This window comes from Doryrhamphus excisus, linkage group LG17 (genome assembly GCF_037039965.1).
Source record: "Doryrhamphus excisus strain RoL-2023G ecotype Guam linkage group LG17, RoL_Dexc_Guam_v1.1, whole genome shotgun sequence".
Taxonomy (NCBI): Eukaryota; Metazoa; Chordata; class Actinopteri; order Syngnathiformes; family Syngnathidae; genus Doryrhamphus; species Doryrhamphus excisus.
In genome coordinates this window covers 1089105-1106900 of record NC_136373.1, presented here as the reverse complement: position 1 = coordinate 1106900, position 17796 = coordinate 1089105, and the positions used below count along the sequence as shown (strand labels likewise).

At 40.7% G+C, this 17796-nt stretch overlaps 2 protein-coding genes across 7 annotated transcripts; both read left to right on the top strand.

Annotated features, from left to right (window-relative positions):
• The first annotated feature begins 410 nt into the window (after positions 1–410).
• LOC131137530 (uncharacterized) lies at positions 411–8780 on the top strand. Of its 3 annotated transcripts, XM_078798061.1 has the most exons (5): positions 7274–7501; positions 7850–7997; positions 8079–8172; positions 8263–8328; positions 8403–8780. In XM_078798061.1, exons 2-5 carry the CDS (start codon positions 7869–7871, stop codon positions 8693–8695), a joined length of 582 nt encoding a protein of 193 aa, XP_078654187.1. In that variant the 5' UTR covers positions 7274–7501; positions 7850–7868; the 3' UTR covers positions 8696–8780. The 3 variants fall into 3 exon arrangements, with proteins under 3 accessions (XP_057941598.2, XP_078654187.1, XP_057941600.2); XM_058085615.2 differs by lacking the exon at positions 7274–7501 and adding an exon at positions 411–508 and having other exon boundaries at positions 7850–8172; XM_058085617.2 differs by having other exon boundaries at positions 7289–7501; positions 7850–8172.
• A 1203-nt stretch (positions 8781–9983) lies between these two features.
• znf740b (zinc finger protein 740b) lies at positions 9984–16265 on the top strand. Of its 4 annotated transcripts, none has more exons than XM_058084450.2 (7): positions 9984–10118; positions 11934–12087; positions 12248–12460; positions 12585–12698; positions 12820–12955; positions 13104–13222; positions 14369–16265. In XM_058084450.2, the coding sequence occupies exons 2-7, from the start codon at positions 12043–12045 to the stop codon at positions 14534–14536; spliced, it is 795 nt and encodes a 264-aa protein (XP_057940433.2). In that variant the 5' UTR covers positions 9984–10118; positions 11934–12042; the 3' UTR covers positions 14537–16265. The 4 variants fall into 4 exon arrangements, with proteins under 4 accessions (XP_057940433.2, XP_057940434.2, XP_057940432.2 ...); XM_058084449.2 differs by lacking the exon at positions 9984–10118 and adding an exon at positions 10257–10479; XM_058084451.2 differs by lacking the exon at positions 11934–12087 and having other exon boundaries at positions 10001–10118.
• The last annotated feature ends 1531 nt before the right edge of the window (positions 16266–17796 follow it).

The window sequence follows — 17796 nt, the reverse complement described above, 5'->3', positions numbered from 1 at the left end:
TAATTAAGCAGCGCAAATTACACAACAATTCACTCTGATCATTTTCCCACAGCTTCTGTGTGAGTGTGAGTTGCAAAATACCTGGTTCTTCCCATGACAGCAGTTCCCTCAAGCAGTCCGATCTGTTCCGGATGGCCCACCTCCTCCCAAAGGTACTTTGTTCCTCGCAACTTATGGAAAACAGAGGAGAATTAGATATGTAAGTTTTGTTTAGAATTTCTAATTCAAGGTCAACACATGGAGTTTCAAGTAACTTATTGTAAATTAAAAAAACTTGTACAAAAATATGTTCAAGTGTATGTGTACAAAACTTACAAAAGAGATTTTGGAAATGTCATTGATGTGAATATGATCCATTAATAAGTCATTATTATCCATCAGATTGATTGTAATTCATTGTAATCATTTGCAGGTGCCTAAAGCGTCCAATGACCCAATACCGTCTGGTTGAAGGTATTTTCTCACCATTCCCTTCCTGTACAGCAATAAAGCAAGGTCTCACACAAAGGTAACAAAAAAAAAACTCCCCCGATTATGCATACATTTTTATCGCTTCTTTTGTCACATCCGTGCACTGAGGCGCTTTCAAAGTCGAATATAAAAAATCTCGCCTGCTTTCTCCCACCTCATTATTTGATAGAGCAGCTGAGAAATAGATTCATGATTGCGATTAATAACGTTAGCCGGAGTTCATTGTTTCCGCCAGTCACATGAACAACTTCATAACAGTACCGTTAACAGCTGTCCTGCGTGTTTAATAATATCCGTGTGAGAGAAGCCGTTTGAGCAGCAAGACTCATTTCCTTGACTGGACGAGCTTTCCACCTCAGCGATGCTGCCGAGACCATGGGGACGGCCCGAACAATGAAGAATGGATATAGCAATATTTCTACTATCTTACCCTGTACAACGAGAACCTGGACAATAATGTGGGAATAAAAAGAATATATTTAAGATTATGTAAAACAAATGTAATCAATTTGACTCCCACAGAGCATGTAATCCATGCAGGTCAATGCTGAGGTACTGCGTTGGTACTTCAGAGATAGGTTGAACTAGCTTTTACGTTTACGTTGTGGTAAATAAGTTAGCATGAGTTTACCCCGAAAATGCTCAAAGCCAAAAGGAAGACTGCTACACAAGTCTTGTAAATTGATGTCTTGGGAAAACAAGTCGGCGGTGGAAACTTGACTGGTGCGTGAGCTTTCCTTTCTTATTGAACATCTGACATCGTGTCCACCAGCTGTCAGCAAGTGTGAGGCCTGAACTCACAAGATTTGATCTGTTGTAATGGAACGAGTCCGAATGAATTTGACTGATAGGCGAGTTTCTTCACATACGTATACAGGGCTATGAAAAGGTTTGGTTGTTGGCATCAGAAATTTCACTTAAATATATCATATAGCAGACGGTGATTGAAGTGATTTATACAGGAAAAACCTTTTTATCACCGTAAGCCTAAATCCTTTTTAAATGAAAAAGGGCTCCCCAAATATAAGACTTTTTATTAGGAAGAAATATTTCAAACTAATGAAATAATCTATCTATGCAGGCAATTTATTTTACTTTATCTACAATTAAACTAAAAATACTTATTTTCAGAATAAAATACTTCACGCGGATAAAATGTAAATAAAATAAAACAAATTGAAATGACATATTAGTACAAAATAAATATGCAGCGAATCGGCATATGAATCGGCAACTTCACACATCATTAAAACATAATGAAATAATAAGTCTTACAGATAGCTTACATACATACATAGTACACATAAAGCAGGATAATGATAAGTAAGTAAGTATCGCAACTTCTGATCAATCCATGTCAATTTCAGAATCTGTTGCTAAACAAAACAGCAGCACCTATTAAAGAACCAAAATATTTATTATTAGTTTTTCACCTTTTAATAGATGCTTCGGCTTTTGTACAGATGGTAAAATCAATCCCGCCAGTTACCATATAAGGATTACGGTACATAAACCCAAAGTTTTTGATCCAATAATTAGATCGATCAGTATTAATTGCAACAAACTTGCGATTAAAAATGTCCGATGCGCCACAATGTATCACTTTTACATCAACCTTGAGGAGTTGCCCAGTTAAATGCAGCCTGCTTTCTGGACTACTGTACTTTTATAAACGAGTTTTTGTTTTTGTGTTCACCGATGACATCATTTGACAGCCTGGCGCCGACATGCACGGATGGCTGGTTGCAGGCACATGTGCAGCCAATGACTTGATGAGCTTGTTATGATTAATAGGCAAGAAAATCGCTTTCAATCGAAGAGGACCGTTCGAGTCCCCTAATTCGTTCAAAACACTCATCACATGCCGACCACTCAGGCCGCCGTGCTTAATGGAGCCCTCATATGGGTTATTGATTGGGCGGGCCACAGCTAGATTAATTTATTCTTCCAATCAAGCTTTAATTAATAGCAGGACACTGGTAAGACCTCCAATAAATGTGGTGGTCATTACTCACAGCAAGACCACAGAGGAATCCAATAATCCAAACACGGGTTGATGCTCCCTTGTCTTTTATTCACGACTTTGGCCGGTTTAACCAAGGACAAACAAGAACTGTCTGGAGTTTGGGGTATGAATGCAATAACTTACATTAAATAGTACATACATACATGCGGATGGTATTAGACAAATGGGGATTTTTTTTAAGGTTGCATTCAGTCAGCCACGAATCTCAATTTGCTTCCGTTCACAATGAGTATGCTCAAAAGTGAAGTTGGTGCCATTAGAAGGCAGGAAGTACTTACTCAGAAACGTACACAAACGCTTCCTCTGGCTGGAAGGGGCACCTAATGTGTATACGGCGTGGAAGAGGGGAGGGACAATTTAACAATTACTCTTCCTAATGAGATCAGGGTTATCAGATGGCTTGCCGGTCATGGATGATGAAAAGAACACTAATTCAGTTTGTCTCTTCCTCTCTTCCGCTGGATCTCCATGTTTGCAAAAAGGATTAGCTGAAGACAAAGGAGGCAGGGTGGGAGAATGTTAAGAATAACTCTTATCTGATGTACTAAATTAGATCTGCGGCGTAATTAAATTTCATACATTGGTTACAATAATTGTGCAGAGCAGAGGGCATCGTGGGATCCACGCTAAAGCCTTTCTTGGCTCTTAGTCCACTTTGAGACGCTTGACGCTACATGTAAGGTTTTTTTTTTATTTACATTGCGTAGACTTTCCTAAAGAGAAAATAGTTCTGTCTTTGTTTATTTGTTGGACTGGATACTGATTTTGTTGCCTTATTTAGATTCGGTCACTCCGCTCTGCGTTCCAATCACCCACTCAAGCTCACCTGTTGCGACTGGATGGTACTCGGCTATTGCTCTGGAATGTTCACAAAACAGTCCAGTGTGGAATTTCTTTTTCTGGGAGGGAATCAGGAACTCCAACCACTTGCAGCCTGATGGTGGCGTCTTTAGGAATTGGAAACAAATGTGGCTTGCTAGCAAGTAAACAGCAGAGCAGCACTTGGGGGAGGCTAAAGAGTTTTTACATAAGGAAGTCTGCCCCTCTGTGATGTCACAAATGGACAGTTTTACCACGCCTTTTGAAACCGAGCGTTTTCAGCCATTCCAATCTTCTTCCAAGGCTCACTTCCAAAAGTGCAAGCCTCATTATCTGGAACTTTGGCATGGTTTAACACCAGAATACACGTTCTACAACATGACATGATGGATCTCAGAATGCATTCAAAACGCCATTATTAAAATTGACCTGTGTTGAAATGTTAGTATCTCTTTAAAGGGGACCTGTCATGCTCATTTTTGGCCCCTTTGTATTGAGATGTGGTCTCCCATAGAGCAGCTACACACAATAACCCGCACAGAAAGCTTTCTAGATCATCCAGAATGGTCACCTTTTCAAGCTTTATTTCCTTGTATGACCAAAACGGTCTGTTTGAATTAATTCCACCCACGGAACGCCCACTGCAGCGTAATTGGTCACACTAAGCGTTCAGAGCCATCCCAAACTACTTCCAGGGCTGACTTCCAAATGCCCAAACCTCGTTATCTGGAACTTTGGCATCGTTTAACAAGAGAATACAACATTCTAACTACATTTATAGTTCAGAAAAGTGGAAAAAGCATAATAAATTGTAGGGCATTAAGGCAAACTCAGCAGCCGATTATTGACAGACGCTCTTAGAGAAATCTACTTCCCCACAAATGCTTTCGCCTTTACTTTTTTTTTCCATATGATGCTCAGCAAGGGCTACAGGAGGAGGAGACGCACGGTACCAACTTTCTGAAGCAGCGAAGATTCAAATGTGGCTGCCTGTTCCCCTGCGCCCACCTCACTGAAACAACCAGAGATTGAAAATGCAAGAGACAATGGAGATTGCCAAACAGACAATTTTGCACGCTCATTTTTCCTTCTCCAATATTTCATTTAGCAGCCTCCCTCCTGTGGATGAACACTTCCATTGCTCTCCTCTCCGTGTGAATTATTAGGGATGGGAGGAAGTCATTCTCTGTGTGTGGTTATTTGTATTGATCTAAGCGCCATTCAGCAAACGTTTCCTGCTGATTCGCTCATGTTCGGTCTCTCTCTCCTGCTTATATGTGTATATATAGTATTCGGTAATAGCCCCCCCCAATACCCGCCTTGTCCTCGCTCATCCATCTCAGCTCTCAAGCAGTCAAGTTCGAATATAGTGCTTTGTCTGCTTACTGATTTATTGATTATTGTGGCTTTAATACTGCTACACACGTTTCATGAGGACCGACTTATCGTCACATGTGGGTACCACCAACTACTCAAAATAATCAGGATGGTACCACCATAGAACATCACTGATGGCCTTCAAACATTCTCCTCCTTTGGCTTATTATTTATTATTATTTCTGCCCTCCAGCTTGGTAGCAGGATGCTACATTGTGATATTACATCACCTCATATGCAGTATGCCATCAAATAACACATGTATTAAAACGCATGTTTGCTGCTGAGCAGAGTTGTAGAAATGAACAAAGTAGCCAAAAACTAACTAAATAAAGGAGCTCTTTATATTACTACTGTTTAATATATCGAGTTTAATAACACCGAAACTGTCACAATGTGGGCGTTACCACCTCGTAACAGCTCTTTCCGTTTCCTTCTTTGCCTCAGTTCCTGTGTCCGTGCCCTTATTTTGTCACTACTTCCTTTGTTGTTCCCGTTCTAGTTTAGTTTCTCCTTGAATGCTCTTATTTTTGTATTCACTTCCTGTCTTGCCTGGTTTCCGGTTGCGATCTTTCACACCTGTTTCTAATTTCAATCCCTATTTAGTTCAGGTGTGCGCTACCTCCCTCCGGTTGTTGGTTCTTTTGTTGTCGTTTGTTTGCCTTGCTTGGCGAGGTGGCGTGTTTTCTGCTTATCTGCGATCATTATTAAAAAGAATACTTTTTATCTGCACTACGTTCCTACAAAGACGTACAAGGAGGTAACAAAAACAAGATTAAATGACACTTACCTTTTTACAGTAGCCTGGAGGTTTACACCCGCACAAAAAAAAACCTGGGAAAATTGGTTATCTACATGTTCATGGTCTAGGTTTTAAATCATTAAATTCAAAGTTTTATTTGCATTTGGTCCTGTTCTCTGCATCCTGGGGTCCAACCGTAAAGCTCTCAAGCCCAACCGTGGCACGTACAAACTTGCAAAAGACTGAAAATGCTGAGTGATACTGTTTCACACACTGCGAGGCTTGTTGTAAAACACATATAATGGGCTTCATTAACCATTTAATATTTTATATTCCCAGGTTTTAATGTTTTTGTAGGTCACCATCGGCCCATCCTCCCGTTTATGGCACCGCTGTTCCCTCCCATCCTACTCCACTCTTATAAATGTGAACGATATTCACTTGCATATTAATCTGCCTGGATATTAATTACAGTCACATTTAATACATTTTTCCTAGGTGGGTTTGCTACTGTGGGTGCTCAAACGCTTGGCCTTTAATTGGTCTTTCACTGAACAAATGGCTTTTTAATTAGCGTGCCGTTATCATGTCGACACCAACCACGGAACCGGGTTGATCAGTACACGCAAATCTGACAGTGCTGAATGAGGGAACCTTTATTGCGCTGAGGTAGACCGCTCATTGCGTAATTTTTCATTTTCATCGTCCAGGGAGGCAATCTGTGGCTAGCAGGCTACACTCAGACACCGAGCTCTACAGAGACAGTGTTACACAAATAGAAATATTTCTGTGTTAAGTACATAAGTACTATTTGTTAAGTACCATTTAAGCAACCTATCTTGCAATGACTCTCACATTTCCTGGTTTTCTCCCACTGGGAATGACCAACTCATCATGCATACTGTGCCGCCATGTTGCCATGTATAAGTGATGATATAGCTCCATTCCTTTTAGTCCGGGGTCTACCCCGCCTGGGATAGGCTCCAGCATACCCCTGCAACCCTGGTAAGGATAAGCGGCATAGAAAATGGATGGATGGATTTTGTTGATGCAAATCATCATTCCCACAGTCCACAGTCGACACCTTAACTAGCAATCAATGCTAGTGCTGGGAAGTGCTATGTTTTTCTTAGTTTGGCTTTTCAACTTTTGCAAGGTATGTCCGGACAAAGAGTAAACATTGTGCACACAAAGGCAAATAAATACTTGAACAACGCTGGCCAAATTCCACTTTAGAAGGACAAGAGCGCTCTCTAGTGGTTTGTTTCAGATTGCACTAGACACGTGTTCCTTTCTTTTCTTTACTTTGTCTTTTTTGATAATGATGCACACTGCCCAATTTAATGTTTGACATATTAATGCATCTATTTGTTTCTTTCGGCTTTTTAAAAATTAAATACTTTGGAGCAGCAACTTTCATTTTTGATGTCGTGGGTTCATGAAATACAGTATATTAAACTGTTGTGTATCTCATGTGACCACTAGATGGCAGCGTTTTGTTGTTTTGACGTGTTTTGGGGGACTTTTTAATTAATTAATCCTTCAACACAGGCATTTAATTAAATATCTTTAATTTGTACTAATGTCTTTTTATATCAAACAGACAAGATGGATCAAAGACGGTGTAAAAAATATATAGCTGCTTTTCACAGTGCATAATATAATCGTAGCCACTAGATGACATTAAAAGTCAGCCATGTCGTGATGCAGTGTGTTCATCATGCCACTAAATGGCAGCACTCGTCTAAATGTCCACTCAGTCAAGAAGGACTGTAAACAAACAAGAATTCTACAGTTACGACTGGATGAACAATGGAACATAGTAAAGTATGGCATGGCGGCGCTGAAAGTCCGCCATGATAGAGAGCAAAAGAGGTGGGCGGGGCTAGGCGGCCAACACATTACAGTGTATTAGACGTATTCTGCTCTCTATCATGGCGGCCACACCCGCCAAGGGCATAATACGGAAGTGGATGCCGAGTCGATTCCCCTGATCGCATACTCTTTGGTTCCCAATGGAAAAACGACAAGACTAGTGAATCTCTTAAAACGGCATCTCTTAAGTCGTAAGTGTAAATATTTGTGTTTTCAGGTGTGTTTTGTTCATATTGTGTTTTTGATGGTAAGGGAGATGCAGCACTAAAGACGACGAAAACAATGAAGTCTTTCCAAATTACCGCCACCTACTGCGTTTTCCTCAGTGAAACTACATATTATGTGTATAAAAAACAACTGATTATATGCCTTAAACATACCAATTAAGAAGTTATAATAGTTGAAATGTTTATTATACAAATAACAATATATTTGTGCACCTAAGTAACTTGACTCAATTTACTTGAACCACAAAACATAGATGGAGAGATGCTTGACTTTGGCAAATGTAATATTTCATATAAAATGTTCTTTCTCAGGGTTCCCTGACTAAACGTGATGATGGACGTTACCCAGTTCCTCCGAAGCCAGAAGGTCAAGCTAATAGACATCCTCAGTGCGGATGCAGACTTTGTTTTGCAGCATGCGGACTCTTGTTCCCTGCTGTCTTCATCCGGATACGAGCAGGTGAAAGCGTGCAGAATTCCAAGTGAAAAAGTGACAGAGCTTCTTGATCATATCATCCAGAGAGGGCCTGTGTCGGCACAGGGTCTGCTGGAGTTGCTGAAGGAGCCACCGCTGCAAGAAACCTTCCCGATGCTTTATGTGTTGAAGGATCTGCAAGTCAGCTCACTGGCTTCCGGTAAAATGTCACCTGTTCTACATTACCAGCAGTCTATAGTCAAATTCTGTTAAATGTTGAAGTTATGTTTCCTCTTCTTATATGACAAAGACACCCAGAGAAAAAGAAAGTCAGTTCCTGATGTAGAAGAGACTAAACCCAAACAAATGCGCAGCAGTAAGTCAAATATCACAAATCAATTAAAGTGAATCCGCCCAGCATCCACCTAATGTGTCTCCTCTTCTCTAAAGGTTATCCCATAGTAACAGAGAAGCAGTTGATGACTGTAGCACGTGGTGTAGGACGATCATGGAGGGAAATCGGCAGACTTGCTTTAGAAATCCCCAATGTGAAGCTGGAACAGATTGAAGAGGACCACCCCAACCTTGTGGAGCGTGTATTTGCAATGCTGAACTACTGGAAGATACGCCAGAGGGAAAAGGCCACCACCGCTTACCTGCACGCCCTGCTGAGTCAAGACGACTGGGCTTTGCCTCCTGAGAGGATTGACTTTCTGATAGAGTCCGACTCGGGCCATTTGTAACATTTGTTTCCCTTTTTATAATTGGAAGCTTGGACACCGTGTGTCTTATAAGATGTGTTTTTTAAATTTCTTACCTTTTTTGGAATTTTTCATCCTCAATCCTTACATGAACACATCTTTATTTCCCTTTTCTGTGCATTCTTGCGCAAGAAGACGAGTTAATATAAGTCAGCTAGCAACAGGCGTCATGGGATATACCTATTTTGACGCTAAAACCCTCGCAAAATTAAAAAAACAGCATCAGTGCTGTTGAACATTTACATAATCGACTTGTATATTAGCCAAGCTACTGCAATATTGTTATTGTAGCAGCTAACATGAAAAATTACTTTTATCTCCGTCAGCGTCATTCACAGACGGGAGAGTGGATACCTCACTCTCAATTTCGACTCAACAAGATGCTCGTTTGCCGTCAGCATTTGTTACCTGAGGACTGGAGCGCACGTCTTGTGCCATCCCAAGGAGAGCGGACATCATAAGTGTTGTCGCTGCTGTTGACAGAACCAGCATTAGTATGTGTATCGATGCATTGAGAAAATAATTCTCAATCAGCAAAACTGAAACTATTACACGTTATCAACAGAGTACGTTTTAATGCATGATTACAGCATGGCTATCAAACGATGCAACGCTGTTTTTTAGAAGGATTCATAGTCTAAATAGGTGTATCCCAATGACAGCATTGTAATATTAACTCATTAATGCTCATATTAACTCGTCTTCTTGTGTTATAAGGCACAGAAAAATGGAAATGTGTTCCTGTTTCACATAAGAAAAAAAATAAAGGCCACATTTCTCAGACAGCTTGTAATAGATCACATTATATTGTGTAAGTGGTCTTAATACCAATGAATTGATGTGTACCACATCTTTTTGTTTATTAAATACTTTTTGTAATACAACTTTTTTATTCCTGTTGCAGTTTGTATGTGACAGACATCATCAAGGATTTATTCAGTTTGAGATCGTGAAAAAAATGTATACATTACTTGTAAAACTCATTTTAGCACCACTGGTAAACATTTATCTCATTAATAAACTTGTATTCATATTTTACCAATGCAGAAAATACGTATGTACAGTAGTTGAAAGCAATAAACATTCCTCTCGTCTATTCACCAAATGCAGCAAATACGTATGTACAGTAATTAAAAACAGTAAACGTTTATTGCAGTATAACACGCTACATACACGGTATTGTATTTTATATTGTATGCTGAACTTACTCGTCATTACCCGCATCTCGTAAAAAAACATGGCGGCAGATAAAGGTCGTTCGGGTTCAGTCACGTGGGTGGGCTTCTACCAATCACAACGACCCCAGAGGGAACACTTCCGGTAGCCTTTCCTGTCTGTTTGTAAACTGAGAAAAAAAATTGCAAGTCCGGCAAGCAATTATCTACAAAACTATAATAATCAAAAGGTAAGAAGTCGCTTCTTCCGCACGATTGACGCCCATGTGTCTAATAGTTTCGACGACGTGCTGCTTACGCGTGTGTGGAGGCTGTAGCATAGATGCAGAAATTACAACGCCCTGCTTGTCTGTTGTGTTGTCTGGGGCGGGCGGGCGGGGGGGGTGGGAAGAGTAGCAGCCCCCAACCCGAACAACTGGCTAGCATGCTAGCTTTTTACCTTAGCCTCGTCTCTTCCATTTAGCGCGCACTCAGTGTTTGTCTTCGCTGTGTCAAAATTCGACTCTAAAATAGCAGACGACCCCAAAATAATCCCCGGTCCTTGTTATTCAGTTCTTCTGACGATAAAGCAGTGAGCCAAGCTGTTTTGGGGTAAGTTGGTAAATAGCAAACTTGCACAGTTGTAAATGTGTCACATTTTACGAATGGAATCTCCAAGCATAACCAAATGTGAAGGATTTGTACAAGAACTGAATCTATCACTGATTATTCGGAGAAAAAAACATCAGCTTTTTTGAGATGCTCTACCGTTGGATTCATTATTATGTTATCACGAAACGTACAATACAATTTGGGCTGTGACTTTTTCCAGGTTTAAAATGTAACTGGATAAATTCACAAAAAATAACGATAAACTAACAATACAGTTGAAAAGAATATGAACGTTTGTGCTAAGTTTTAATACCGTGTGACGGACTAACGGCAACGTTTAGTTAATTGTCTCTGTTCAAAACGCTGAATAATACAAATAATGGTTTGATTTTTCTTGTTTTCTTAACATTTCTAATTCATAGTTCTTAAATAACGCTGTAATTCCCTGTGTAAGTTGGTGCTAACTAATATATTTTTGTGTTCCATCTACACAACGCCAAATATTTGTATTTATTATTGTCAGTTAAGTTACTGTTAATGTAAATGCTTACAACAGCCTGCTTTTAATCCACAACACCGAACACACAAAGTACACAGACCATGTTGTTATAAAATAGCAATACTGCAGCAGCAAGTACTTTTACTTCATTCAAATCCAGCAGCAGCTGAAACCTGTTTGTGTTTTAAAGTTTCTGTTAAATATTTCTCTCACAAGTGTTATTATTAATGTACTCCTTAAATTTCATAATGCTGCTCCACTGTTTGTTTCTTTTTTTTTTGTTTTTTTTTTTGCTGTTGTGTTTTCTGGTGACCATTCAAACATACATTGTACACCAAACCATTGAGGCTGACTGGATAAGTAATAACGTGCATATATTGTACAGTCATAGTAAACAAATTATTCAACCACCCTTGTTTCTTCAATTTGTTGTTCATTTTAATGCCTGCTACAACAAAAGTCATATTTTGGACAAACATAATGATGGCTATGAAGCACAGGGTATTAAATTTACGTTAAATTTTACCAGGCATTAAAGTGATTTGGTAATGGTTTTATTTCATTTGAACATGCATCAGATTCCAATTGAGTGCATCCCATAATCAGTTCCCAGTTCCACATGTCCAAAAGGAGTAGGAAGAAGCAAAGCTTATTAAATCCTACCCCTCCATCTGGTACTTTTACAATCAGTAACTGTTACATTTGTTCACTTCCTGCTTTCCATAATACAGTTTAAGTTTTTTTTTATTAATAATGTACCTCATACCGAAGTAGGAGGTACGATTTAAGAAACATGGTGGTCTAATAATTGTTTCAGTGACTGTACTGCTATACCAAAATCTCCCCCCGTTTTATGCCTGAGATTGATGGCAAATCAAAGGCAAATTGAATACACCAAGTATTTCAGCTCCTGAATGAAGCGTGTAGCTTTATGTTGTCGTGCCTCTATTTTCAGGCTTTGGCCTCCATGATTTGGGTGTTTGTGGTCTCCTCTGTTAGCCCTCATCCTGACTGAAGTCAGCTCTGTCCCCCCCCTCAAACACACACACATTCAAAGCACGACGATGACACACCAATCAAACAACTCTGTCCGAGACCATATGAAATGGGTCAGTGAAAGTCTCTTCATCTGCCAAATCACCGTTTTTGAAAAATTGTGTTCCCAGCCCCCAAGGCCTGTCGCTTTCACATCTACTTCAAATTTTCCAGCCCCCTTTTCCCCGCTCATTAATTCCACAACTTGCTCTGATTTGTTGTTGGTGTTCGTAGGCTGGGTTGCTGGGCTGTGAGGCGGTGCTGTCCAGCATGGCCCTGATGCAAGCCAACAACATTCCGGGTCAGAAGAAGATGATGTCACACATGGGTCATGGTCACAGGTCCACTTCCGAGAGCCACCACACCCAATCACACCATAGCCACAACCACCATGGGCACCAAGGTCACCATGCACACCATTTGTCTGCGGGAAGCTGTCCACCACTGGTGAGAACAATACCCTTGAATCGTCGCAGGTCGCCGAAGACTTTTAATTTCTGTCATTATTGTGTGTGATTTGTAAAAAATGTCATAAGCCACAATAAATATGTCTTCTTATTTACTCACTAAGCTGATCCAAAAGGATGGGGATTACCACACGTCAAGAATATTGGATGGAAAGAATATGCAACATAAGAAAAAGCACAAAAAATCAGGGTCTGTTAAAGTCAAGGAGGAAGTGCGGGTATGTTTTTCCTCTTCAAACATCGACATTAATACACAATATTATTGCACTGTATGGATGAATAATGATTTATTATAATTTTATTATTATTATTTATTACTGATTCTGCCCTCCTTTGCAGCCCTTATTGCAGCAGCTCGACATGGACAACGACGACGACAGTGCTTTGAAAGTTCAGAAGAACTTCATCTGTGACCACTGCTACGGAGCTTTCCGAAGCAGCTACCACCTCAAGCGACACATACTTACACACACAGGTGAAAATGAAAATTATTTACTACTTCTCTCTTAAGTTGAGCGGTTCAATTGGACACCAACCGGAAAAATAAATCAGATGTGCGTGTGTGTGTGTGTGTGCGTCATCCATGAGAAACGTGTCATTTTGTCATTTTTGGGCGTCCACAGGGGAAAAGCCGTACGCTTGCGACAGCTGCGAAATGCGCTTCATTCAGCGTTACCACCTGGACCGACACAAGAGGGTGCACAGTGGCGAGAAGCCGTACCAGTGCGATCGTTGCAATCAGGTGAGTCCGCCGGTCGGTGCGAGTTCCACACTCACCGGTCACAGCATCTTTACCGTGTACAGTGTCTTACCGTGTGCGGGTTATGTAGTAGTATCGATTTATTGACCTTTGAAAATGACTAAACACACGGCCATTCTAAATAGTTGAGAACACAAATGAGTACAGCTTATAGTATTAATGGCCAAATTGTGGATAAAGTTGGTGTGAGTACCGTCGTTATGTAGCAGTGCCTTCAGGGAAGTGAGGTGACCGGGCTATGCTTCGGAATACCGCATGTTTCCCTCGATGAACTGCAGATCCCTGTTCCCATGACATGACCACCACCACCACGCTTGACTGTAGGCTCCCAATGCTGTGGTCCTCGACCCAAATCAAGGCCCTTACTGGTGCAAACTGCAGCACAATAACCATCAGACGGTATCTGCGGGGAAAAGAACGGTGGAGCTATTTTTCAACGGGTCTTGAGATATAGATCAGGACTGTACCATATAGTACGGGTGGGGCAATATGGCCTAAAATCCATATTGAGATAATTCATAATTTCTGGACTATACAGCGCATCTGTATGCAAGCTACACCCACAAACTTTAAAGAGGAAAAAAAGATTTGTACACATCGTAACATGGGATATTTAATACTCAGAAATAATTTTTTAAACTTATTAAATAAATCCTTTTTTCTAAATATTGCATGTAAAATGGCTAGTCCAACAGTAGCCTACCAGAAAAGTCATTCATCATCGTTCTCTGTACTTTGGTTTGCTTCTTTCTGCTTTTTCCTGATTACGGAGTCGCCACAGCAGATCCTCTTGATACTGGTTTTTGGCTCGATCCCTTTTATATTCCTGGATGCCCTTCCTGACGAATACCGATGATGCTTTCTAGTCGGGACTGAAACCACTAAAGTCGTCTTCTTAAGCATCACAATTGAACAGCCTCATAATTCCTTCATCACACACTTTGTCGGTCTCTCTCTCTTTTGTCGTCACTTTTTGCTGATCCTTGTCAAAGCCTTGCGGAACCAGTTGGCAGTTCCGAATGTGGTGGTCATTGCGTGTACTCTGTCACTTGTCACATCCAGCACCTTAATGTGGAAATGTAGCATAACAAAGTCTGACTGCAACCATCTTTCCGTTTGCAACTCCAGACCTTCTCACGGACAGACCGGCTGCTGAGGCACCGGCGGCTCTGCACGGCCGGGATCAGCAAGGATGATTGTTGTGAAAGTCGCACGTCCGTGTACTCGCAGGACACATCTGGCCACACAGCCTCATGGAGCCCCCTACAGCCTTCCAACAACCGCCTGACAGTCTGACCCATATAAACTCGCCACACCCCCCCCCCCCCCACCCCCAAAGTACCCAATAGACAGTTGGTGACTCAGTATTGTTGCGTTGATCTGCAACGCAGCTAAAACCTGAACACAACTTAGCTTGCATAACTATCTAACACAACCAGACTTGTTGAGTTTGATTTTTTTTGTACCTTTTGGTATCTTCTGTTCTTCATTGTAGACGTCAAAGGGGAAGGAATTAAACCGCGACAGTCCACTTTATGATGGCAATAAGTGAATGACACGTACGTACTCGCACGTTATCGCACGTCGCCGTTGTGGGTCGAATGTGTGGCGTTTCTAACAGCTGATCTTTGGTCACCTTTGATTGTCCTGCTGAGCCCAGAAACCGACACCCGTCTCTGTGGAGAACAACACTAGCAGTTCGTTTGTAGTAATTAGCAACCCGTCTAATATGCAGGGTTGGTGTGACGAAGTACATTTCGATGTGTCGCTGCCATCACGTAGTTCTCTCACGTCAAAACGAAATCATCAAATCTCAACACATTGTTTTAAATGATGTTGCATTTAAAAAGGCTGGTAAAAAAAAAATACATTTCAATTAGGATCCAAAATAATGACTTGAAATGCTATTCTGCGTTTTGCTGTACAGTTACAACCGCATCAACACATTTTTCGTCAGATCGAGTCCGTGTTTTTCAGAGGTCTATTATAGGGAGTGGAGCAGGACAACCAAAGTACACAGCTGCTTAGTTTTAGACCTGCTGGGAAAAAGAATGACCCTCCAGCGTGACCCGATTGAATGTGAAGATACGGTGCCATGTCATTTCATCTCCAGTCGTAAACACCTAGACATCCTCGGTGAAGATGATGGACTCTTAGGTGATGTTTTTATTCATGATATCCTACATTATATCACGTCTCTAGAGACCTGTGTATGGTTCAATCTGCAAACACTGGCCTCAACTTATTAGTTCGTTTGTAGAACACTTGATTTAGTCGTTACCTGTCTTAGACAGCAAGTTTTTTTGTTTTTTTTTTATAGTTTTTTATTAGACTGGTAGCTCTGTTGCCATTTTAGATGTCACGGCAGGAGTCAGGGGCCCAGCTTTGCCCTCTGCTCATTAAGTTAATATATATATTTAAATTGTATTAGAAGTAATACAATTAGGTCAGAAGATCCGGGTTCCATTCTCCGCTTGGAGTTTGCATGTTCTCCCCCGTGCGTGCGTGGGCTTTCTCCGGGTACTCCGGTTTCCTCGCACATTCCAAAAAACATGCTAGGTTAATTGGCGACTCCAAATTCTCCATAGGTATGAATGTGAGTGTGAATGGTTGTTTGTTTATATGTGCCCTGTGATTGGCTGGCTGGCGACCAGTCACAGCTGGGATAGGCTCCAGCATACCCGTGACCCTCGTGAGGGTAAGCGGTATAGAAGATGGATGGATGACGACTTTATTTGGGCCCTACATTCCAAAAAAAACAACAAATATTGACAAACTTATAAAATGTAGCTTGATGACACAAAGCTTTTAATGTGAAATTACAGTTTAAAGGAAGCCACTTATTTCCCTTTAGTACATCAGCCATGATTATTTGTCAGATTTTTTTTTTTTTTTTAGTTTGTATAAATGTATAGACTTCACCTTTATTTATTTTAGAGGTGAAATGAAATACATTTTATAGCTGATTATATTGTATTGTGCATGGCGTTTTAGGGCCCTAAGTCTGAATAAAATGTTAATTGGTTTCATAGTGCACGTTATGTTCTCTCATTTAATAAGATGCTTTATAGAAGCACTCAATATTATAACATTTCAGGGTCAAATATACTGAATGAATCCACTCTAACATTCTGATGCTCACAGGAAGTCACTCCATAACGACTGTTTTACTAAATAACTTTTCAACCAGAATTGTAATAGAGTACATTAGATGTTCCAGCGTATCATTGAGACGGCCATAAAAATGTCATATTTTTGAGAGACCGATCGCCCCTCCCACTCCAAGTCTTGGATCAACATTTGTAATAAAAGTGACTGGTAATTATTAAACTAGATTGAGCTCCAGAAACATTCTTGTCTCTCTTCAATTAGGAAACTAATGAAATCCCTGGTGTAGGCTCCTTCAGTTTGTTGTGTGGTATCCTGCATCAATTTTCCTGTAAAGCGCTGTTTGTTGGAGAAGCCATGTCTCTGATAATATTTCCATTTGTCTTTTGGAATTCCGGTAACAATTTATGAGAATAGATGGAGTTTTGAGGCCACGTTTTATTCGTAGTACTACTGTAGCAACACACACTGGGAACCACTACGGTGTATGTACATTTACATTTTCTGCATTATCATGTACTTGGGAATTATTGCTTACATAAAGTGAATAAGATGTTTTATGCAGAAAAAACAACAATTTGTTTGATCCACTTTATATATGTTGTTAGTCTTTTATCACTGAAGAAATATTGTAGCTCCTGCATATTTCTATGAAGTACTATACTTTTTTTGTAACCTAAATGACTTGCTACTTATTGCAGTATGTATTTCTGGATCTACTAACCTATTTTTCCATTAACTGTTAACAGCAAAACCTGCTTTAGCCACAAGAGGGAGCTGTCTCCATTCCAAAAACGCATACAGTACTTGGCCAGTCTACCAATGTGGTCACTTCAGGAAGTTGATGACCAAATCCACATCATAGATGGTGCAACCAAGTGGACTCAGTCACATTAGGGTGAGTTTCGGTTTGAGTTGAATATGTATAACTCCAAGCACAAACTTTATTTCTGAAGATGATTGCCAAGTGTCAAAAGTGATGACGTCTTGAGTGAGGAGGCGAGGATTTGTTCAAGCACTTTTCTCCATGAGTTTTTTTTTTTTTTTTTGGACCGGGCGTACGTGAGGAAGTGCACCTCGTAGCCTTTAGCACCCTCGTCTATGCCATTGACCAGATCTTTAATTAAAGCATTAGCATTGGCTGGATGAGATCAGCCCGAAGGCTGCTGGGAGTGCGCACTCTCCCCCCGTGGGAGACATCCCCTCCCTCAGCCGTGTGATTTACAACACCCACAGGCCCTCGGCACTTAACAATGGACCTCTTTAAGTGAGGTAGACGGGGGAGGAGATCAGAAAGGAGGTTATAACACTCCATCTTCATACACAAAGTGCTGAAATCATCCGGGTCTGAAATCATCTCTACGCCAGACAGAGCGATCACGGGAGTCGGTAAAACGTCTGTAAAACGTACGAGTGCTGTAGGCCCGCCGGAGACGGATAGCCAGAAT

Excerpts from the sequence above, each read along its gene's own strand:
- LOC131137530 (XM_058085615.2), top strand. The coding sequence starts at position 7,869 with ATGATGGACGTTACCCAGTTCCTCCGAAGCCAGAAGGTCAAGCTAATA. Across the intron at positions 8,173-8,262 it reads AGTCAGCTCACTGGCTTCCG|ACACCCAGAGAAAAAGAAAG; the intron begins GTAAAATGTCAC and ends TATATGACAAAG. Across the intron at positions 8,329-8,402 it reads ACCCAAACAAATGCGCAGCA|GTTATCCCATAGTAACAGAG; the intron begins GTAAGTCAAATA and ends TCTTCTCTAAAG.
- znf740b (XM_058084450.2), top strand. The coding sequence starts at position 12,043 with ATGACACACCAATCAAACAACTCTGTCCGAGACCATATGAAATGG. Across the intron at positions 12,088-12,247 it reads TCCGAGACCATATGAAATGG|GCTGGGTTGCTGGGCTGTGA; the intron begins GTCAGTGAAAGT and ends TGGTGTTCGTAG. Across the intron at positions 12,461-12,584 it reads CGGGAAGCTGTCCACCACTG|CTGATCCAAAAGGATGGGGA; the intron begins GTGAGAACAATA and ends TTACTCACTAAG.